The sequence below is a fragment of the Megalops cyprinoides genome, chromosome 6, assembly GCF_013368585.1.
Source record: "Megalops cyprinoides isolate fMegCyp1 chromosome 6, fMegCyp1.pri, whole genome shotgun sequence".
Classification (NCBI taxonomy): Eukaryota; Metazoa; Chordata; class Actinopteri; order Elopiformes; family Megalopidae; genus Megalops; species Megalops cyprinoides.
In genome coordinates, this window is record NC_050588.1 from 11447501 (window position 1) to 11470714 (window position 23214).

General features: G+C 49.9%; 1 protein-coding gene across 1 annotated transcript in view; it reads left to right on the plus strand.

Annotated features, from left to right (window-relative positions):
• LOC118779882 (pleckstrin homology domain-containing family G member 5-like) overlaps nucleotides 1-22748 on the plus strand; it is a 67456-nt gene extending 44708 nt beyond the window's left edge. The window contains exons 9-20 of the mRNA XM_036532200.1: nucleotides 13016-13207; nucleotides 15706-15876; nucleotides 16983-17078; nucleotides 17563-17763; nucleotides 18072-18182; nucleotides 18438-18587; nucleotides 19066-19203; nucleotides 19463-19582; nucleotides 19966-20098; nucleotides 20456-20571; nucleotides 21295-21437; nucleotides 21683-22748. Of these exons, the coding sequence (XP_036388093.1) occupies nucleotides 13016-13207; nucleotides 15706-15876; nucleotides 16983-17078; nucleotides 17563-17763; nucleotides 18072-18182; nucleotides 18438-18587; nucleotides 19066-19203; nucleotides 19463-19582; nucleotides 19966-20098; nucleotides 20456-20571; nucleotides 21295-21437; nucleotides 21683-22748 (2637 nt within the window). The remainder of the gene's footprint in view (nucleotides 1-13015; nucleotides 13208-15705; nucleotides 15877-16982; nucleotides 17079-17562; nucleotides 17764-18071; nucleotides 18183-18437; nucleotides 18588-19065; nucleotides 19204-19462; nucleotides 19583-19965; nucleotides 20099-20455; nucleotides 20572-21294; nucleotides 21438-21682) is intronic.
• The last annotated feature ends 466 nt before the right edge of the window (nucleotides 22749-23214 follow it).

A 23214-nucleotide genomic window follows, 5' to 3' on the forward strand; every position in this document is an offset into this window, starting at 1 on the left:
TGCCTGCAGTGGAGTATTCCTTTATACTTATGGGATGTTTTTACAAAACTCCTCGGGAAGGGTCTTTGTAATGTGTTTGTCCCATTTAGCAAAATCTGACTTAATAAATGGGCTGGCATGTAGGGCAATTGGTGGACCAGTTGATTTATAGATTTTTTTAGCCAAATGTTAATTAGGATTTCAACCTGGTTTCTTTTCTTAATGGAGTAAAATGCCCTGGTTTATTTATCCCTCAGTTCATTCACTGCAAGTCTGGAATTTTCACGTCCTGATTCTGAGACTCAGATGAGTGTACTGTATGCAGTGTTCTATCACATTCCTTTCCAATATAAAATGGTGTCCGTGCCTCTCCCTTTTTCCACACCTTTCAGTATGATCTTTTTTAGCTTTACCTGATGCTTGACTACACAGCGCTTATTTGTCTCATCCCCTCAGCACACTTAAATCCCAGGATGCACTGTGTGTCATGACTCCCCAGGCAGTCCCCGCTGTCGCTGCAATGCTGTTAATCATGTGACTCCCAAATTCCCTGTTGCCTCTGTATCCATTGCTCTGGGCCAGGCAGATGCTCTCAAAGAAGTAGCCACCTGACAGGAAGGCGAGGTGTTAGAGTGTTAGCAGGGCCCCGGGGCTCACAGCTGAGGCCTGATTGGACACCACGTGACATGTGATGGATTGCATCTGGCAGCAGGGCCACCTGCCCAAGACAGGAATGCAAGACTATATCTCAATGGGTTTGTGCGTGTGGCATTTTATGCCAGGGTTTTTTATTTCTTAACAGAATGTCCCTCAGCATATGAATTTGAATATAGCACAGAACACATAATGGTTGTAGCTGGGTTTTTTATTCTCAAAGGCGTCTCAGAGAGAAGTGAAAGCGAGCCCAGGGGAAAGTGTTTGGTTGATGAAACAGGCTTCCTGGGGTACATTTTAAAATGCTTTTTAAATTTTTCTGGAGGACTTCAAATAAATGTCAAGCTCCCATTAGACATGCGTATATACAGTAATTGCGAGATAAAATACTTTTTTTCTGAGTAGCTCTGGGCGCTGTTTATTTTCCCATTTTTCAAAGCAGATGCGGTTTAGGCCGACATTTATGGTTTAATTTAGGCCAGCACTTTGTAATCGGATCTCGATTTCTGCGGGGTGTTAAAACATCGTTCTGTGCCTACGTGGGGCAAGGAAACAGCTGTTGGAGATGATTCATGGGAGCAATTCAAAGCCTCTGCCTTTCAGCCTTAGAGAGAGCTTAGAGTTGGTGAGCTGGGGAAGTTTCATTATGCCCAGCAAGCAGACCTACAGTAACTGAACATCAGTGATGTCATCATCTGGATGTAAATCAGGGCTCAGACACAGTCAGGTGGAGCATTAATAACATGTCTCCCTCATCTTCAGTGTCCTACATTAACATGATTTGTCCATTTCTGTTAACCCATACTGAGAGTGGATCAGATTTAGGCCCTCGAGCTAAACAAATAAGACAATGCAAAAGGTCACCTGTCATTTATTTCATCGTTTTATTAAGCCCCCAAAAATGTGCCAGACCGGCAGGTTTGTGTGTTGTTTGCGATTGATGGCCACAGGATTGATGTCACCCCAGTTTTTGGCCTGTTCAGTTGTTTAAGTACGACTCCTGTGTTGCTGACAGATTCTGCCTCAGTCCACCACTGCTGTGCTGTGCTTATTTAAGGTGGTTAATGATCACTGCTATGGCCCAATTTTTGTGGCCTCCAAAGAGCAAGACTGTGAGAGTCGGCCTTGGCTCGGATGGGGGCCTCGGGTGCACGTTTGCAATGGAACGGATACGAAGGTTTGGTCAGCACCCTCCCATCGCGTTCTGCCCCGGGACAAGCAAACAAGAGGGCTATGATTCGCTCCCGAAATCCGACCAAACGCTGATTCAACTTTAAACACTCCCGCGCTCGTATTCCTGCAAGTTGCGTACATGGTCTTCTGAAGTTTCAGCTAGAGGAACACCATATTACCACTGACTCCGTTCCAAGCTTTTGTCCGGAGCTCAACAAATTGGCAACTCCCCTGGGTGCTGAAATTTGCCTCTGATGGTGAGACCTTCGGCCCAGGATTTGCATAGAGGATTTACATGCCAGCGTACGAGGGGAAAGCTCTTTCAGCCGGGGCAAGGTCCAGCCAAGCCAGGTTGACAGTTTTTTTGTGCCTTTACTTCCTTGTGCCTGTCTCTGACCTTACTTCTCCAGCGGTGTTTGCCTGGAAACTAATGAAAAGGAACGAGGGGGCAACTGGATGTTCATGGGAAAAAAAGCAGCCTTTGGTCCTCAGTGGTACTCTTGGCCTGTTGGGGAAAAGTTCTCTGATCTGAGACGTTTTGCATCTCCCAGGAGACAGTCCTGCTATACTGCTGTTGCTCAGTGTGAAAAGTTTCCATTGGAATGGTAGAGGTGGCATTAGGCCACACTAAATATGTTGGTGGTTGAAGTTCGTTGGCATAACAGGAAGTGACATCCGATATCCCTTTAAAGTAGGCGACGAGGGGGACAATTATGCGTCCTGGAGCTGTGAACTACACCTTCTAATCTCTGAATGCTGAATGCAGCCCATTGTATCATAGCTGGGACAGAGCTATGCATGCACATGGAGAGCCTTATATAAGTGGCTGATAAAGGGAGTTATATTGAGTCGGCAGAGAGATAAGGGACACCGGGAGCAAAGTTTCAAGAGCAGCGAGCCAAGGGGACAGAGGAGTCACAAGCGAGCCTGCCAAGACCGAGCCTCTACCAGCTGCTCTTTATACCACCCGGCTCAAAAAACAACCCCATCGCTAAGGAGGAGGGTAAACAAGGCGGGGGAGGGTCAAAGGTTGCTCCGCGCACATGAGAGGGTGAACAGGACGCAGCCCGGAGCTGACGAGGACGGCAGAGACGAGGCCACGCTCGAGACAGCAGGAACAGACAGGGACTATCGTTTCAGCTACACTGCGAACCAGGGTACATCCCGGCGGCATGGGCGGTGCACCAGCTCTCTGGGTTGTGTATCTGTCACCACACATCACCGCCAGCGCTGTGACCCACACGTCTGGAGCCGGAGCCTTGGGAGAGAGGGGAGAAGACTGCAGTGTGAGGGAAACTCCTGGACGTCATATTTCATCTGCAGTATGAAGGACACTCCTGGACTTTCTGTTTCATGGGACATTTCTTCTACATAATTGCTGACTGGAATGAACAGGGCAAAGAACCGATTCTTTTGACTTTTTGCTACTTATTTGCTGCTTATTTTGCTACATTATTTCTCAAAATGATTTTTATCGTGTGCTTATACATCTGTGTTGTCGAAACGCCTTGGACAGAGCATGAATCAAAAAAACAGAAAATTCAGAGCTGAGCGGGGTAAAACTTGGACGGTGATTCCCTGACCCCGGGAAAGAGAAACTCCTGGAAAGCGGCGGAATGGAAATCGAAAGATTGTGAATGGGGAAAGTTCCAGTCAACACAAACTGGCTGAATAACAACCTTTGACAGTGCAGAGGGCAGCTGCTATCTGATCGAATGGGAGCCGTTCGTTTCCAGTCTTGAGCGCCTGTTTTGGGCCAGTAGGCAGTCCAAGCTGCAGGCTAAGCACAGTGTGGCCACGCAGAGTGCTGGACCTGACCAAGCCTTTGTTGCCATCAGCTGGGAAAACCCCTCCTCAAAAATTGTTGCGTTGTTCCCTCTCGCTGGCTGTGATTTCATTTCCCTGTCTTGGTGGGTTTTGATTGAAGAGTGCGCCCTCTGTGGGTGAGCTTGAGTACAGTTGGGCTGCAGGTCAGCAGAGAGAGATTTCCCTAGTGGCTGTTGCAAGTTAGACCTCTAATTCTATTCAACAAGCAGCGTGCCAAGTTCTCTGGAGAAAAATTATTATGAGGCAAGTTTGTGCTGTGGTTTGTGCCCTCCTTCCTTTCGTACAGCCCTAATAGATCAACCAGACCACATCTGAGAGCTAAAATCTCCATCTGAACAGCGGTGGTGTCGAGGAACTTGGTGGAGCACGGCCAAGAAAGGCCAACTTCTCTAAACAGCTCTTTCAACGGTTAGCGCTTGTTTCTGAATCGGAAGAGATCCTTGGGAGGATTTTATTTTCTTCTTTCACTAATTCTTGAGCCACATTCCCGGGACTTCCGCGGCACCCTCGGGGGAGTCCGATGTGTGACAAGGCCCTCTGGGCGCTACAGGGGCCGAGCATGCTCAACTTCCGCCAGCGGACGTGGCACGTGCCCAACGGCACGGACCTCCCCAAGCTGCAGGGGGGGATCCTGACCCACTACAGCTCCCTGACTGAGCTGCAGCTGCTGCAGGCCCACAGGATCCAGGGGACGGGGCTGGTGGCCGCCCGCGTGCAGTGCTTTGAGGCCAAGGACCTCCCGCCCCCCCGCCCCAAGTCCGTCAGCAGCCCCTCTCTCCCCACCAGCCACCAGGAGAATGAGAGGAAGCGTACGTCCAAGGTACAGACCCTCTTAGGGACTCACTGAGAGAGCTGCTTATTTTTTCTTTATATTTGTATCGCTGTGTATGTATCTAATTTATGTACTATGCATTGTCTACAATTGTGTACATTTTCCCTGCAGATAAAAATATTGAATGGCTCTGGCATCCAATTCAATCAAAAAGTCTTGCTGTTGATGATTTTTCTACCTGTCAGCAACAATGTCATTGCCATGGCTATACATAACACCCATGGTGATAAATAACTGTAATCAACTAATAGTACTTACAACACATTTTAATATATTACTAATTACAGAGCGATAATGCTTTAAGCAGATAATAATTATTTCTTTTTAAATTCGACTTAATTGATATTATCGGTGGAAGTAAATAATTGGCAATGATATTTACTGATACAAATCTTTTATATCCAGTTAGTCCAGATAGATGCGTCGCAGACGTTTTAAACGGAATGGTTCTCATCCTCTCGCATTGCACAGTCCTATAGAACCTTTTGTACATTTATGTAAGGTTTACTTCAGCAGTATGTTTCTCACCAGATAATTACTTCTCCAGTCACATCCACATAACTTAAACTGCAGACTGAGTCCTGGCAGTCATCCTCAACTTTATGACCCGTCGCAATTCTGTCTCGCCTTTTTACACCATAAAGTCAGTCGCTTGCGTGACTCTGATGTCGTGCATGTGTCAGGAGCTAGAGTTTTCCCGCTCGTTGTGTTACACAACTGCGTGTTCCCAAGAACCCTCTTCGGTTAACCATGGGAGGAGGACGCCTTAGAGGACCAGGCGAGACAGGCAGACTGGGACACAGGTGATTGGATTAAAGGTGACCAACGCCCTGTTGGAGTGATCCCCTGGCCTGCAGGAAAATGCCCAAATCCAAACCGGTGTTCCTCAACTCACAATTGTATAGTGTTACTGTATCCCCAGTGGTCTTCATTACTCCAGCGTCTCCAAGCAGGGGATTACGTGGTAAATTTTAAAATGAAACACAGAGGAAGTATTTGGTTGGACTCAACAGGCGTTTATAAATCTGCCTTGTAAAGTTCAGTGACCTTGTGTGTGTTTGGTACTTAAAATGAATTTCATGTCACTAGTAAGATGTACCTTACATGTTAACTTACATGTTAACCTTACACGGTGATTGAGAAGAAATGTACTGAAACAGCTCACAGGTGCCCTTTAATCCACTGACAATATAGATTAATTCCACCGTAAGCAATTACCCTGGATCAGATCCAGTACTTCATATGTAATAGTTGCAAATGGTAGCAAAAAGGGGAATTTACTAGCTGGTCCTGGGTCAGTTATGTGGGAAGAAAGTACCTAGGGGCCCAATAACACTATCAGAGCTAGTAGAGAAGTATCATTGGTTCAGGTGAGATGGTGATCATTAGATGAATTAGGTGGTTAATGGGCCAGTTGTAATCTATCTGCAGGTACAGCAACCCCCAAATGACAAGGGTTAAATCATAAGATTCTACAGCCTTGCTACTGTTTCCTGGCCAGACCTGTCAACCAGAATCCCTCTGCTGAGATATTATACTTAAAGATGTAGACATGAAGGACTTAAGTCAACTGATTTGTTTCAAGGAAAGAGGAAATGAAGAACAGTATTCAGCTCCTCTTATCTACTATAAGCTGCTATCTCACTCTCAAAAAGGCCTATTCATGACACAAGCTCTAATCTAACTGGCCCCAGACAGCAGAAGTGATTAATGGGCCTGTTGACAATTACAGTAATTAGGCTGACACAATTAATATTTAATTAGTTTCTGGGCATCAGAATGCAATCCGCATACAATGGACAGTGACCGTTTCTCACTCCCTCATCACAGACAGTCAATGGGAGGAGTGGCCTGCCCAGGGTTACCTCGGTTTCTGCTGTGAAGTAGGAGCGGCTCTTTTTATACTATTCATGACTGTGTGACTGAATTTTGAAACTTAACACTGCAGCGCTGGTTTTAAGAAATTTCACCTTCCTGGGGCAATTTTCACCGAGAGGGTCAGCGGACAGGCAGTACCTCAGTGACACGCGTTGCATAGCTGGACTACAAATGTGCAACATTGTCGAAAGTACAAGAGAACACTGTGCTCGAACACAGTGCTACCATGCACCGTACAGCCGTGCTCGGATGTTGTTCGGGACGTCAAGGGAGCCGAGATATGCACTTTGTAGCCGTTCGCTGACTTGGAGCTGCATCATACACGCCTCTAGTGTTTCATTATTATGGAAAGCATATCCAGTTCTGTTCTGTAGAATGCTCTCTCCCCTCGGTCTCTCCTTTGTGCAAATGTTAATTTAGCTGTGTGAGACACTCACATCAAGGCTGGACTGTATGCTTTCAGTGTGAATTTGACAGCTGTTAGCATTTCAGTTGAAGCCGCCACTGCACGGTGTCGTGTGACAGTGCGTCCCCAGGCCTGACCAGACCGAGAGCCACAGGGTCAGCTGGTGTTTTAGTGATGACAGAGGTGGGAGGGGCCAGCTGGAGCCGGCTGCAGCTGGGCGGGGACTGTGGCTCTCGGTCTGTGTGTGTGTGTGTGTGGGAGCTGACTCTGTTCAGACAGGTGTGGAGAGTAGAGGGACTAGAGAGAGCTCCCCCTGCCTCGTCTGACTTTGCCCTTTGCTCGGCCAGGACCGAACGCTTTGAGCGCTTCCCTTTTTGGGACGGTTAGCAGTGGCACGGCAGTAGGAGCCTGGACCGCTGTGCTTTCGTCATTGCTTTTGTTCGGTGGGGGAGGGCGGTCCGCGGGGGGGCCGTCGGATAAACGAACCGATTGGATCGAGGAGCGGCTGAACGAACCATGGTGCGCATCGGGCGCCTCTCGTCCCGGCACAGCTGGGACCTGCTGCACCTCGCACCCGAAAGCCACCTGGACAGAGACGAGACCCTCAGGCAGGATCCCGCTCCCACACAGTGCCAGGTGAGAGGGGCCACGGGGCACTCAGCTCACGGCTGATTTATTTTATTTTTTATTTATCCTTTATTTAACCAGGAAGGTCCCATTGAGATACAATATCTCTTCTGCCAGGGAGTCCTGGTGTGCTGCCAGCTGCTGCTGGTCTAGCCTATGATCCCCTTCCTTTGTGATTTTATACTAGTGATATTAGTGTGCCGCTATCAATTCTGAAACTGAAGCTGCTGCCTGATTCGGAGGAAGCGTCTGAAGTGTCAGTATCCGTGTTTCCTTTCTGCAGAATTGCGTCTGCCTCTCCTGTAATGGGCATCCATTTGTTTTCCACACGAGCTCGCAGAAACGCTTCAGCTGACTTTCGAGATGAGGCTTGCTTTTGATGCACAGCTGAGATATTTGGAAACTGGGGGGAATGCACCACCAGGAAGTCCTTTCAGTGGCCCCTGGTGCTGTTTTTGGGCTTTTTCTTCCTCAGAGGGGCTTGTTTTAGGGAGTTTCCACCATTGAAATGCGATCCTGACTTGTGTGTGCTTGCGTGCTTGGTGTCAGACTGTTTTCACACCATTAATCAAATGAGCTGATTAAAGAGGTTTCCTTATCTCTGTGGTAAGAACAATAGGCCTGCTGGAGGGGATACTGAGGTTAGCTGTTGTTGTTCATCAGACCTGTGAGAGTAAATATTACTTCATACAGGGAAATAAAAATGTCAGACTGAGGAAAAAGTAGAGATTAGAGGCCAGGGGTTGCACCGCAAGATGTCATCAGTTGAGGAACAATTGTTAAATTGTCTCCCTGTAGCACCTGGTAGTTGCTTTAGTTACAAGGCTGGGAGATGCCCTTCCAAAGACAGTTCAGTTCCTTGAATGGTGACTGTGACATAGGTTTGGACAAAGCAGCTTATAATCAGTTAGTCAAGAGGAGGGTTGGTTCGAAATGTGGGACTCGTGGCATGTCGGGTCAGTGGTGTGAAGTGTCAGTGTCACCCTGCAGTAGACCTCCTAACCTAAGGGTTGTTGTGTCAGTTGTGGAGATGTACTGTGCCGTTGTACCTTCTTGAAGTCCATCATTTTGTAAATGGAATATGAGATTAACAGAGAGACAGACACAGAGACACAGAAGTCTGAGCAGGTGGGGAGTTTCCCCGTGCTATGACGTGCCTTGACATGGTTCAAATAAAAGAGCGTGACGCAGTTTGGAAATCTCTGATGGTTCCAGACAAAGTGAGATAAGGTGCTGGTTTAGGGGGAAACTGGTGCTCGGACAAAACCGCTACTCTTCTATCTAAAGAGATCAAGGTCACTGCCGCTGTCAGGTGTGATTGGTGGCATATAACCCACAGCAGCCAACGAGGTGCTTGCTGTTTGCGTTTCCCCCTCCTCCTTTCACTTCTCAGGTGTTTTCGGTTACTTCTTTCTGGAAAATGTGGTGTGTGTGAATGTGTGAGACTCTGATCTGCCTGCGCAGCTGGAAAGTGTGTATGTGTCTGTGTGTGTGTGTGTGTGTGTGTGTTTGTCTCTATGTGTGTGTGCGCGGTGTGTGCGCCACCGCTCAGGCTGTGTGGCTGAATTCATGACAGTTCTGCACATTGCAATGGCAGTGCGTATACAATAGCACAGATGCTGTGGGACTCAAATCTGTCATTGGATCAGGAAGGAAAAGTTGTGCCTGAGGGCTGGTGGGTGGAAGGCGGGCCAACAAGGAAACGGGACTTGGGGAGAAAACAAAACTGCTAAGCGAGCTCCTGGCATCTGCTGCGCCGGGACATCGTCCCATGCGCGCTCGGCAAGCTGTTCCCCCGCTCGGCCCCGCCCTCCCACTCTTATGCAGATCACGGCACGGCCCCGCCCCCTTTTCCTGCTCGCACAATAGGGCAGGATCCTGGAGTTGCCATGACATCAGGGCAGTCCCTATCAGCAATGCAGGCAGGGCTAGCTCAGTTGGCGGAGTTCACCTCGCGGCGCAGGGCAACTGACACACACTCTCCGGGAGAACTCGGATGCGCTGCCACGGATCCGCACATCCCTCTCCACCTCAGCACAGGACGCTCCGACCCTCGCGGAGCACTTTGGGGGAAGATACGCGGGACCCCCTCGCTGCCTCCGTGATTCTCGTCCATAGGAGCACCCCTCACCTTCAAACGCGTACAACCTCAGCCTGATGTGAAGGCTCAGACTACAGCGTAGCAGGTTTGCGTGTGGGTCAGGATTTTCTTTTTGGGGGGGAGGCGGTTTTGACAGACAGAGGATTTCAGCGTCCAGCGGTTCAGGCCAGCATGGGCCGGGCCACACGCTAAAGAGATACGATGGTCTTCGTTGCTTTTGACATGCCGCTGGCTTCCATGGTGAGTGCAGCTCGTCGGTACCCTCTTATTGACACTAGGGTCAAGCAGGAGCCGTACACATGAAGGAGCTGTACACATCCTTGAGCTGCGAGTTTTTTAATAACGTGATCTTTAGCTGAGACCAGTGCTAAGTGCAGCACAGGGCACTGCTTGCAGATTGCATCAGACAACTCTTGTAGTATCAGAGGAAAACAGTTTTTTCCTTTTTAACATAAACTTGCAGGTGTTGTTCTTTCTCTCGTGTGTTGATACATAGGACCTTTTGTGTGTGTGTGTTTCATAGCTTTTTTTTTTAATTTCTTTCTTTTGGGAGACAAGTCCCTGCAAAATCTGTTGCAGCCGCCTCTTCAAATACAAAGCACTAGACCTTAAATCAACATGACAGGAACTACATTCCAATACGGTAATAACGCTCTCACATTAGCGCTCCGGCTCGGAGTGAACCGGAATGCGGTCCGTCTTGTTCTCGTTCAGAACGTCGCCGCACCAGGCATCAGTCATCCTCATTAGCCGAGGTGATGAGGTAGCCGAATCGTCTGCTGACACCTGTGTCCTCTCCCTGCCCAGCAGGAGTCCCCCCCCACCCCCTGAGATCAAAAGGGCCGGCCGGTCCGCGGGGGACTGTTTGCTTGCCCCGTTCTGGAATCCCTGCCAGCCCGAACCCCCGGCAGTTGTAAAAATAGTGAGGGACAGTTTTAAAAGGACACTCGCCTCATAAGTGAGCCGTTAAAATTCCAGCGCTCTTATTCTCTTATTTATTCATCCAGGAATTTTGTGGTTGGCGGGGGGGGGGGGGGGGGGGGGGGGGGGGGACGAGAAGGGGACGAGGTGCTAGTCTGATTTATTTGTCCCAAGTGTTCTCATTAGCGTTGGTCCGAGATAAACAACCCCAACAAAGAACGGAGGTATTTTCCTTTCGTTGCGTAACATTACTTCTCATGCCAGCTTGTGTATGTGTATGTGTGTGTGTTTTTTAACCAAAGTGACAAAGTGTGTAGGTTTTGGCTGTTTATGTAACAGACTCCTGATGGCAGATAGCAAGGACAGCGGCCTGATATTGCAATCCGAGCAAGGGGAGAATTCCTGCTGCTTCCTCTGTGCTCTGATGGGCAGCACAGATCATCTTGATCAAACTCCGCCAAAACCGAACCTTTGGCTTTGACCCGCTTTCCTCTTGCTCTTTATAAAAGGTCAGGCGGTACAGGCGAAGTGAAAACACTGACGCATGTGATCGCGAGCAGGAATGCCGGCTTTTGTCGGCTGCGTCCTCAGACAGACGCAGGGACGCAGCGCGCCTCTGGCGTGTCCCGAGAGCCGGCCGCAGCATTGCGCCGAGGTTAACAGATGGGCCGTCTCGAATGCGCTATCCGTCTTGTGTCGCCGCGTGAGCAGCGCCGCTGCTGTTTGTCTTGCGCCCCTGAACGCAGGAGCAAACCAGTGAAGGGCCGTCCCACCCAGTGCTGCTCCGGAGCCGGAGGGGCACGGTCGTCTAAGGGTTAATGGGGTTTTACGCTCACACAATGGTAGCGTGTAGTGTACTGGTTAGATCCGCTAGACCGCAGGGTCGGGAGTTCAAGACTTTGCTGAAATAATGCTCTTGTACCTTTGAGTGGGGTACTTTAATTCAATTGCCTTTGTACTAAGAGTCCAGCTGAACAAATGTGTTGTGGAATGTGGAAGAAAACCCTTTTCCAGCAGGAGAGAGCAGGAACCAGGCTAGCATTAGCTGGACCCAACACATGCCTACTGAGTGCAGCAATACTGCTTGTTCATTGCATTACCAGTAACCAAAGCTGTAGAAAATGTTGTCACTCTACCCGGACTATAACAACCTGTTGGACAGGGTGATGTGCAATGCTGATGTTTCCCTTGACAAAAATACGCTCCTTATTAATTTTCTCTCACTTAGTTTGCTGTGATCAGTGATGGTGGCATGCTCCTTTCCCCTTTCAGTGTTTGATCTCCAGTGTTGCAAGATAGTTTGCTGAACTTTTGATTAGGCCAGTGCCAGTAATGCTCCCTGCCTCAACTGACTCAGCATGACAGAGTAATAAGTAATGTAAAATAACTGCAAAGGTTGGCAAGTGAGCTAGCCTGGTTTCCAGCTTTAAATTGAGCAAGAGGTATAAGTCACCCCAGATAAGGAAATGTGCTGCATAAATACATAGTGACTTAACATTCTTTGCATGTAGGCATTCTTATCCTGGATCATTTGAACATGCTATGTCAGCTGTACATACAATAGGGTGTTTAAGGGAATTTCTACCTCAACATTTATCAAATCAGTGTTCCACCTGCCTAACTGCCACGCCACAGGTTTCTTATCTGAAACTGGCACCTTTCCTTTTCCGCCATCAGTTGTTCCCCTTCTCCTTTCCTCTCCTCTCATTCCATTGTGAGTCGGGCTCATCCACGTTTTTGTGTGCCGTCTTGACATTCTCTCATCTTTTCCCCTCACCCCCCTGCCGTGTGACCCCGCAGTCAGGGTCACGGGTGACAGGGGTCATGCACTAGGGAACAGCTCTCGAAGGAAGCCTGTGAAGACCTGAGTTTTGTAGTCTATAAATGATGCGTGTCTTTGTCAAAACCATAAAATGGATGGATTAAGAGTGCAGATATTATTTTCATCAGTGTTTTAAAATGGCATGGGTGTGAAAAATTGGGGGATCCAGGGAAGCCTTGTGTCTGAGCCCCAGCCATGTCCATATATTAGAACAATGGCCTGCTCTGGTGACATCACCGGTGGGTTCTCCTGGCGTAATGGTATTTTCTTAGGTTCTTCATGAGGTGATCGCAGTTCCACCTCAGGAATTCTGTCTCATCCCCTCTTGCTCTTTTTCCCTCCCCTGGGGCCAGGATTGTCCTTAATGGTATTTTCACCTGGGCTTTTATGACGTCAGTCCTCTCACAGGAACACCTTCTTTCTTTCCTTTTCCTCGCTCGTCTCTCTCCGTCTCTGTCCTTCCCTCCCATAAGGCTGATTATGTTTCCTCTGCTTTTTAATGCACTCTTCCGTCTCTCGTTCTCTCTCTCCTCAGTTTTTTTTTCTTAGCTTCAAAAGTACGTCAGCAGATATTGTCATAATTAATGCCGCCGAAGCAAAACTGTAAAGAACATCAACTATAAGTGCAACAGACAGACACTGAAGTGTTTAAAGTGTTTAAAGCGATTGCAACAATAACAAAAAAAAAGTGGTTGAACAATAACTTCTTTTCCATGGGTCTTGAGTCATCGTTTTGTCATATTTCCTCCAGTGGTATCAGGCCAGACCCAAGAACTTGTGCTCTCTGTCTCTCAGGGTCAAGCACGTCGCCGCAAGAACATGACCGAGTTCCTGGGGGACTCCAGCATTCCGTCCTCAGACTCTCTGGCCCAGCTGGGCGGCTCCCTCCCCAGTGTGGGGACCGGCCCAGACAACTGGAAGAACCGGGCTGCCAGCCGCTTCAGCGGGTTCTTCAGCTCCGGTGCCGTGGCAGGGTCCTTCGGCAAGGTAGGAATCCCCACGGGGGGGAGGCCGGGGTGGAGGTGGGGGATTGCGGGGGAGGTGGGCGTCCCACAGCAGCAAGGGAAACCCGGGCATTCATGAGCGCAGCGTGTTTACACAAACCACTGTCCCAGCAGAGGCCGGGGTCAGAGGTCGCATCCGCCCCGGCTTCCTCTCCGCGCGTTCCCTTCAAGACGATCAGATACGGCTGACGTAGATCCTATTCACAAAACAATGGCTTTCTGTCGCTGCGGTGCTCAAGGAGTGTTTAAGAGGTGCCTTGGGGTTTCGCTCTGAGGACAATAACACAAAGGGGACGTCCCACTGCAGTCTGAAGTACATCAACGTCCAGTGTGGAAAAATGCAGTTAAGCGTTTTAAAAGAAAACCCCCAGTACAGGAATACTGTTGTACATACCAGGCAGCTACTCCAAGTACTAAATAATGATAGCTTCACCCAAGCGCTTTCCCAGAGTTTCATCTTCAAACACTCAGAACTTTCCCAAAGATCTTTCAGTAAGCCTTTAATTATGAACTGAAAATTAAAGGTTGAAAGTTCATGAAATGGTTAACATTCTTTTCTGCAGTTTCTTCTCAGTAATTGCCAGATGATTTGCCTGAAGGCCAAGTGATGCACTGCTGAGTCATTAATTTGTTTTCATAACCGAGTCGTTAGACAGCATATATAGATGGCATGGTGACACATGGAAACGCATTAGTGTAATCCATATTTGATGTGCAATTATAATGAATTAATACCCTGTCTGCGAGAGTCAGACAGAAACACACAGCACAAAGTAGCCAACACCACCAGACTTCGGAATTGCCTAATTTATTCTTCCTGCTGGTGAACTGCTTTATAATTCATACATGTTATTATTCACCATCATTATGTTATAATTGGGCCGTTCTCAAGGGAGTGCTGTTAGGGGAATGTGCAAATTAGAACACTGACATTTACTTTCAAAGTTTGAAACAACTTCAGTCAGTGGGTTGGAGCTTAGAGCTGCTAGCCAGCTCTCGACAGTTGATGTGGAAAAAGCTGCAGCAACTCCATGGAAGCAGATGTCATTTGACTTTAATATTCACATTGTACATACTCGTATTTGGCAAGCAGTCTCATCCAGAGAGACTTACAAAGCAACACCATAGACATGTAGATGATAATTTACCACTAACAGCAGTCACCTCCTAAGTCCTATACTGTGTGAGAGTTGTTGGAGTTTACTTGACGGATCCCAGCAGGGTTGCGTTCCTTCAGCAGAAGCATAGTCAAAGACTAACACATGCACACTTCTTGGAAGCAAGACTTGCCTCTCGTCCCCTAATGACACCCCCCCTCCGTACCCTTACGGACAGAGATATGACATCATCAGACGCGTCCTGTCATTCTCCTGTCACTCTCCCATCAGCCCCATTCACCCGGCCCGTCTCGGCCCTGGGGAGGCGGGTCGGCAGGGGCGGGCTTTAGCTCCCAGGGGACCTCCCATCTCCCGCCTTGGTGCCGCCTGGCACAAAGACAGGGTGAGCCGGGGGCAAGCTGTCACCCTCTGCGGCTCTTCCTGGAAAGACGGCTCCTCCCTCCCCGCCCCTCTTAGCGCCCGGCCTTTGTCTCTCGGGCCTTTGTCTGACTCCTCTCGCCACACATGTGCATTTGCATAATTACATTAGGCCACTTTGGGCCTGACAGTGTTTTGGATGGACTGTTATTACTGTGCCAAGGATTTAGCATGAAAGATCTGGCTGAATTGTACACGTGTTGAATGACTTCTGACCCTCGGCAATCAAGCAGACTGTCTGATCCTGAAGTGCACAGGGCTGATTGAATGGTGTGATAACCTCTCCCATTGTTAGTTCTGTAAGTGTGGGGGGCCCATTTCTGTTACTATTGTCCTCTAAATTTAGTTTTGTTTGATTCTTTGTTTGAAATTTCAGTAAGTGCTCTATTCAGACATAAATTAAGTTTGTACAATAATGACAGAGCTGCCACCGAAATCAAATCTCAAGCATAAAGAAATACAGCCATGACGTTCGCTCTGAAATGGAAAAATAGTCTTTAGTCTTGCTTTTTTAGTTTGAAAGCAGTGCAGCTGAAAAGAATGCTTTGACATTCTAGTAGCCTTGATCAGAATGTAATTAGAACAAAGATGCTTTATTTAGATGGCACAAGTGTTACAGTATCAAAACAGTTTACAGTACTCAAAGAGTAGATTGTCTTTGCTCAGCCTATGAAATCAATGACTTTTTCTCCCTCATTCTTCCTTCTTCCTTCTTCCTCCCTTTCTATCTCCCTCTCCTTTTCTTCTTCCATCCTTTTCTTCGCTCCCTCTCCGCCCCTCTCTCTGCCTCCCTCTCTCTCCCACTCTCTCCCTCTGTCCTCTCTGCCTCCCTCTCTGCCCCTCTCTCTGCCTCCCTCTCTCTCCCACTCTCTCCCTGTCGCTCTGTCCCTCTCTCCCTCTGTCCTCTCTGCCTCCCTCTCTCTCTCCCTCTCTCTCTCTCTCTCAGGAGGTGGACCGTGTGGAGCAGCTGCAGAGTAAGCTGCACTCCTACACCCTGCTGGGTCTGCCCAAGGTGCCCCAGCAGCTCTCCTTCCACCACGACTCCTGGGAGGAGGAAGAGGAGGAGACCAGCCTGGAGCTGGAGGAGAGCTGGCAGCAGCTGCTGGAGAACCCCGAGGTACTGCAGGGCTACACACACACACACACACACACACACACACACATACATGCACACACACACACACACACACACACACACACACACACATGCACTCATACTGACCCTGACCTACACCACCTTCCACATGCAGCTCCCAGGAGAGCTATCAGGATGAATGGAACGCCTCCATGCCTAATAAAGAACTCAACACAATAGATCACTGCTCTCAAACTTCCTCAATGCTGTCCACACAGAAAGAGAACAGACTCCTATCCCCAGTAGGCACAGTGACACAGGCCCTGCCCTGCTTCAACAGTTATGTCTTTACAACCAGCCCATAAGGCAGGCTGACAATCAAAGATCACCTGTCCACATTTTTCCCAGCAGACAAACGGCTCACTGGATTTATGAGCATAATTTAGACTGATATAAAAAGAGATAAATGACATTCCACATTCATCACTGATGGCTCCACAAAGGTGTGTACTGGTAGTGAGGTCGATGATTGAGGAACATTATTGTCATGCCTCTTACGGCGCCCTGCCTATTTCTTACATAAAGAATCAGGATATAAATGGATATTATTTTACTGCTCTTTATTTGGTTGACGCCCTCACCCAGGGGGATTTACAGCACTGAGAGGACACCGTAGCATGGCAACATACAACACAAAATTGAAACTTGCCATTTGTATGCCTACTTGTAACCTACCAATGAACTACATGTACGTACAGCCAAGAACATCACTATTCAAATGCAAACATTGCATGCATTACATACAAACCTACAAACATTACTTAGACACAGGAATTAACCAGCCTGTAGAGCCTGTAGTACAATCTACTGTATTATCATTTCAATATATATAGCAATGCAGGTCTTACAAATACATGTAAGTGCAGTGCAAATACCAAGTTACCAAGACCAGCAAATCAAAGTGTAATTTACAATTACAAGCTGGCAACTTCCTGCAACACCCTGAACCTAAGCATTGACCTGAAAGAGCTTAATTAGAAGACATGCTGAAAGTGGGAGATGTCATCCATTGCCTGTTTGCATGCTGGGCCTGTAAGGCATGGGTGTGGTCAGTGCATGGTGAGTGACTTTTGCTTTCCTCTTCGCAGTCTCTAACCAGGCGGCAGTTCCACCAGCAGGAGGCGATATGGGAGCTGCTGCAGACAGAGGCCACCTACATCAAGAAGCTGCGCGTGATCACAGATGTGAGTGGCCGGCCACGTTACTGAGAGCTGCGGTCGTGACAGCTCACTGACTGCTGGAGCACGACACACTTTACCGAGAGATTTGGTCTTACTTTTAACATTTAACGTGTCGGCCGTCAGTTTTGTTTCTTGAATTGCGGGAGTAGTTTGGTTATAATACTGAGTGAGTGAGAGTGTGAGTCTGCTCCTCTCTCTTACATTACATTACATTGTTGACATTTAGCAGACGCTCTTATCTAGAGCAACTTACGTAGGTGACAGGTTTTTTACATGTTATTCATTTGTACAGCTGGATATTTACTAAGACAATCGTGGGTTAAGTACCTTGCCCAAGGGTACAACAGCAGTGCGCTAGCGGGGAACTTGAACCGGCAGCCTTTCGGTTACAAGTCCTACTCCTTACCACTATGCTACACTGCCGCCCCTCTTGCCCTGTGCTCTTCCTGTTTGTGAGTGTGCTCCTCTCTCTCTCTCCGCCCCCCAGCTGTTCCTGTGCGGGCTGCTGAACCTGCAGGAGAGTGGGCTCCTGAGCGAGGTGGAGCCGGCACGCCTTTTCAGCAACATCCAAGAAATTGTGCGCCTGCATACGGCTCTGTGGGCCCAGGTCATGCTGCCGGCGCTGGAGAAGGCCCGGGAGAATCGCACCCTCCTCAACCCCATCGACCTGCACCAGGGATTCAAAACTGTGAGTGGCTCCTCATCCCATTCACTGAGCTTATGCCAGCGCACTCACACACACACACACACACACACACACACACACACACACACACACACACACACACACACACACACACACATATATACACACAAACAACACAACACACTGGAGCAACCTCTCAAATAAGTACAACCACCTCTCTGATAAACTACCTCAGACAAACACAAATGTGTGCATATTCAAGCTTTTAATTGAAATGTTCAATTACAGTTAAAATTCATTAAATTGACCTGCCTGTGACCGTGTTATATGGTTCCCCTGGGTGTCACCAGTTTGGCTCCAGGTTCAAGCCCTACATCCGTTACTGCATGGAGGAGGAGGCCTGTATGGAGTACATGCGCAGCCTGCTGCGAGACAACGAGCTCTTCAGGATCTACGTGACGGTTAGAGGCGCTTTAAACTCTCACCTTTCATTACCCCACCCCTCACTGCTGCGCTTAAATATCTCCTACATCCCTGCTTACACTTCACACTTACACAGGGTAACTAATGGGTCTGAACCCGCAAAATGCTGTTCTCAGCATTGTTCCTCCGTGTGCCTGCGCACACCCTCTGCCCTTTCCTCCCTCTTTACTCCTGGATGGAGTCAGTGTCCCATGACTGGGTGTGCCAACCTCCTGCTCTCTGTACTCCCACAGTGGGCGGAGACGCACAAGCAGTGTAACAGGCTGAAGCTGACGGACATGCTGGTGAAGCCCCACCAGCGGCTCACAAAGTACCCGCTGCTGCTGAAGAGCGTTCTGAAGAAGACGGACGAGCCGGCGGCACGCGACGCCGTCAGCAGCATGGTGAGGGGAGAGAGGGGATTGGAGGAGAGGGAGGGAAAGCGGGAGGGAGGAGTGGAGACTGGGGGAGGTAAGGAAGTAGTAGGGAGGGAGTGAGTGGAGTGGACTGACTGTAGGGAGGGAAAGATGAGAGAAAATAAATAGAAGAGAGGGTAGTGACGACAGGGAAAAATAGCAGAGAAGGAAGGAGGGAAAAGGGAATGAAGGAGGGGAGAGTGAGGAAAGGGAGAGTGGGGATAAAAGTGGGAAGGTGGGGAGAAAGGCAGGGCACAGGTAGGAAGGATATGGACAGGGAGTTTGTGGATGTGGAGAGAAGGAGTTTAAAAGAGAAGAGGGAGAAATGGGAAAGTGGAGAAAAAGAGAATAAGGGAGGGGTGGAAGCTAGTGCCTCGGTCATATCTCTCGGCTGTCTGGCCATTAGTGCCTGTGTGTGACAGTGTGACACAGTGGGGGTGTGACATGTGTCGGCGCTGCCTTCCAGGTGGCCTCGGTGGAGGGCTTCATCAACAGCGTGGACTCCCAGATGCGCCAGCGGCAGGAGCAGCAGAAGCTGGCCACCATTTCCGCCCGCATCGAGTCCTACGAGGCCGTGGAGGGGGGCAGCGAGGAGGTGGAGAAGGTGAGGGGGACACCGGTTACAGCGTTCTCCCCGGAAGCCCAGCGAAGGGGCAAGACGAGGCAAAAGCAGTTTAAACTACATGCTCCCTTAGGCTCCCACATACTGAACAATGTACAGTGCTAACATTAGAGATCCTACTCATTCATCCAGCCACGCAACTGCTGGAGTGATTCATACACAGCAGCAGTGCCCAGCCCGTGGGACACATCCCACAAATCTCTGACCTTTCTCTGCCTCCCCACCATCTCCGCCCCTTCAGATCCTGCGCGAGTTCAACCGCTTCGACCTGACGGCCCCCATGGTGGGCACCGCCCCCGAGGAGACGCGGCAGCTCCACCTGGAGGGGGCGCTGCGCATGAAAGAGGGAAAGGACAGCAGGGTGAGCGCCGCCGCCTGTCACCAGGCCCCAGGGCCACACAGACATCCGCAAGCAACCGGCAAGCAGCCCTCTTTAAACCTGTGACACTTTCAGAACTGGGGAGGGAAGCTGAAACAGGCCCACCCAGGCAGTAATCAATTAAATCAGAGGTTCAACAAGTGCCCAGCTGAAGAACAGCCAACAGACACAATGTGCTGTTAAATGATGAGGAACAAAATTGCACTCCTGTTCACGAAAGTTGTCAGTCCGGTTGGGTGCCTCAGCCCAGTCCCTGAGTCTGACTGATGCCTTTGCGCAGAAGCCAACAGCCCGCGCCAGTCGACGCGGAGAAACCCATGACAGTTACCAACGTGTCTGTGTGTGCCACTGTGTCTCTCTCCCAGATGGAGGTGTACTGCTTCCTGTTTACTGACCTGCTGCTGATCACCAAGTCGGTGAAGCGCGTGGAGAAGGTCAAGGTGATCCGGCAGCCCCTCCTCATCCACAATGTGGTGTGCAGAGAGCTCAAGGACCCCGGTGAGTGTGGACCTGCAACACTGTCATGAAAAATGATGCTGCATACCCACCTTCCTCTACTCACCGTCTAATAATCACATTACAGCCACTTTCACCATACCAGACTCCTCTAATTAATTTACAGCCACCGTCTCTTGACTAAAGTCCACCTGATGCCCACCAGCCCGTGTTAAACTGTCATGCCTGTGCGTCTTGCCATCATATCCACCATCATAGGGGCCGTCCGCATCCCCCCTCAGTTACCCACGCACAGGCCGCTCAGCTATAAAAGTCACCACAGTGAGTTGTGCTGCAGGGAATCTGACCTTTCTCTCTTCCTCCCCCGGAACGCCCTCCCACCGTCGCCCCCCTCCTCAGGCTCCTTCCTCCTCGTCTACCTCAACGAGTTCCACAGCGCCGTGGCCGCCTACTCCTTCCAGGCCAACAGCGCAGCCCAGGGGCGCAGCTGGGTGGAGGCCATCTGCAACGTCCAGGTACGGGTCGTCTCTGAGCAAAGCTGATGGGGGGCAACAGACAACACAGAAATCTCACACGCGTTAACTGACCTCAGATCAGAGCAGTTACCAAGCTCAGGGTTTGTCAGTAGGGCATGTCGACCAGTGTGCCTGCACCCAGTGAACCCACAACATTACTGTAACCAAGGAAGTTTAAGGAAGGACAGGGCATTTGTTAATCCCCCCTGCTGTGTTCTTTTTATGTCACTGACAGAATTGCATTCTTTCTAGTGTGTACCTGCCCGTACTGTTTGCTGGTTTCATGATGAAATCTCTGCTCCTGGGCTGGTCGTTGGTGACCCTCCCTATTATAGTATCCAATCATGTATGCTTTGAATGGTGTGAAGTCCCCTTGCTGTTCAATCAATGTTTATGAAGGGCTGCGTGAGGTATATTCTCTCCAGTCACCTCCACTTCCACATCCCCCCTCCACCTCCACATCCCCCACCAAACACATGTGCGCACACGCACACACACACACACATACACATACACACTAACTGTGAGGGAGCAATTCACACATACCAGTAAGGGTGTGAGACATAGACGAAGGGGTTTAGGTTTTCGGTTTCATACTCTCACCATCTGTAACGGTATCAGTTACCAGCCTGTAACTGATACCTGAATGTTATGTCACATAAAGCCTCCTTTGTGTGGGGTTCTGCTTAGTGTAGGACTGTAATGTGGAGTCTCTTTACACAGAACCAGCTACAGAGGCTGCGCTCCGAGGAGCATGTCCGGCAGCAGGTGACAACCCTTCAGCAGAGAGTGGAGGAGGAGGAGGAGAGCAGCAACTCCGCCGCCAGCTCCCCCTGTCTGAAGCACAAGGAACAGCAGAGTGAAAGGTACCTGGTCTGCAGGCATGCATGCTCTTTAGACTCGGAGCTCTGAGCTAGTATTGAATTGTTAATAACTCAAAAACATATGACGATATACATAAATTATGTTGTATGATTCTCACTTCAGTATGCGCACTGCCAGCCTACTAACCGCCTGGTGAATTGTACAACTGAATCAGAATGGAATTATGTTAATGAATCTTTACATTGCTGTAAATTCACTCAAACCCCCTCCCTCTTCACTCTCACAGCCAATCTGACGGCTCGACGGAAACACTATCAGTGGCTGTTATGGAGGAGACAGCTGGGACCAAAGATTCTTCGTCTCTCCGGACAGACTCCGGGGACTCTTTTGGAGAGCGCTCAGCGTCTGAGATTGAGAGCCCTTCCCCCTGTTCAATGACCCTGACCTCCGACCCCAGAGGACTCCAGCAGCTTCTCCCCATAGAGGAGGGGGTCAAGCCTGAGAGGTCTGAGGGCCCAGGCGGCCTGGACATAGATGGTCAGTGTCGCTCACTATCCATGGACAGCGCCTACGGGACCCTGTCCCCCGAGTCACTGCTGAGAGAGCTGCACCTGAGGGCGAGGCCCAGCCAGAGCGAGGGGGAGGAGACCGAGGGCGAGGAGGTGGAGCAGGAGGAGGAGGACGAGGACGACACAGCATCCAGCAGCTCCCAGCTCTCGGTGGGCCACTCCCTCAAACCGCGGCGACGCCCCCCGTTGCAGCCCCGCCCCCACTGCCTGCAGATCTTTGCCCTCAGGTCCCGCTCTGAGGACAACCTGCTTCAGAGGCTCCACCAGCACCCCGGTCCCAGCACGCCGGACGCCGGCCAAGAGACGCAGGCGCAGGGGAGAGGGGAGAGGGGAGTCAGCAAAAGCCTGTCCCACCTCTGTAAGCACAGGTGCCAAAGCACAGAGCTCATCTTTCAGGCAGACACGGGGCAGCCCGACACCGGCAAGGACCCCATGACCCACAGCACCCCCTCAGACAAACTGACCGACACCTTGAGGAGGGCCGAGGCCCGGCAGATCCAAAGGGCCCTGTCCTGCGACAGCAGCAGGAGCTGCCCCTGCAGTCGGGCCAGCAGCAGCGGGTCGGACAGCGAGTCGGCGCCCGCTGCCTTTCAGGAGGGGAAGTACTACCTGGGGGACGGCATCCCGGAGGAGGACGCCCCCATCGATGTGGACTCCGGGACAGCCAGGAGGTCACCCAGCGAGCTTCACGGCTCCTCCCAGCAGCACAAGAAACTGACCCTGGCTCAGCTGTACAGGATACGTACCACCCTGGTGCTCAACTCCACGCTCACAGCATCGTGAGTCCCCCCGCATTCCCCCCTCTATCCTCCTCTGCCCTCTCTGTTCACCCCCTTATCCTCATTTCAGTTACTTTATCATGACACTGACTCGCCCCCCTTCTCTTCCTCTGTTTCTACCATTGCCTGTCTCCCATAGTGCCCCCTTGTTCTTACATCCCATCCCACCACTCTCTCATAGGGTCAGATAGCTGCTAAGTTGCTATGTCAATGCCAAATTATTTAATGCAGAGGTTTTCAACCTTACTGTGGAGTCTTGTGTCCTCCTCACTCCCATTTTTTTTTTTTATTACCAAAGTCCTGAATTATGATGTTTACCCTGTCAGTTTATTTGTTTATTCATTTAGCAGATGCTCGAACAGCTCATCAATGCATATGATAAAGAAGTAAGCGCAAACCGTCATGCAACTTTTGAACAAATGCAAATGCAGCTAGGATAGGGTTAGGATAACCTTAGCCCTAACTGACTA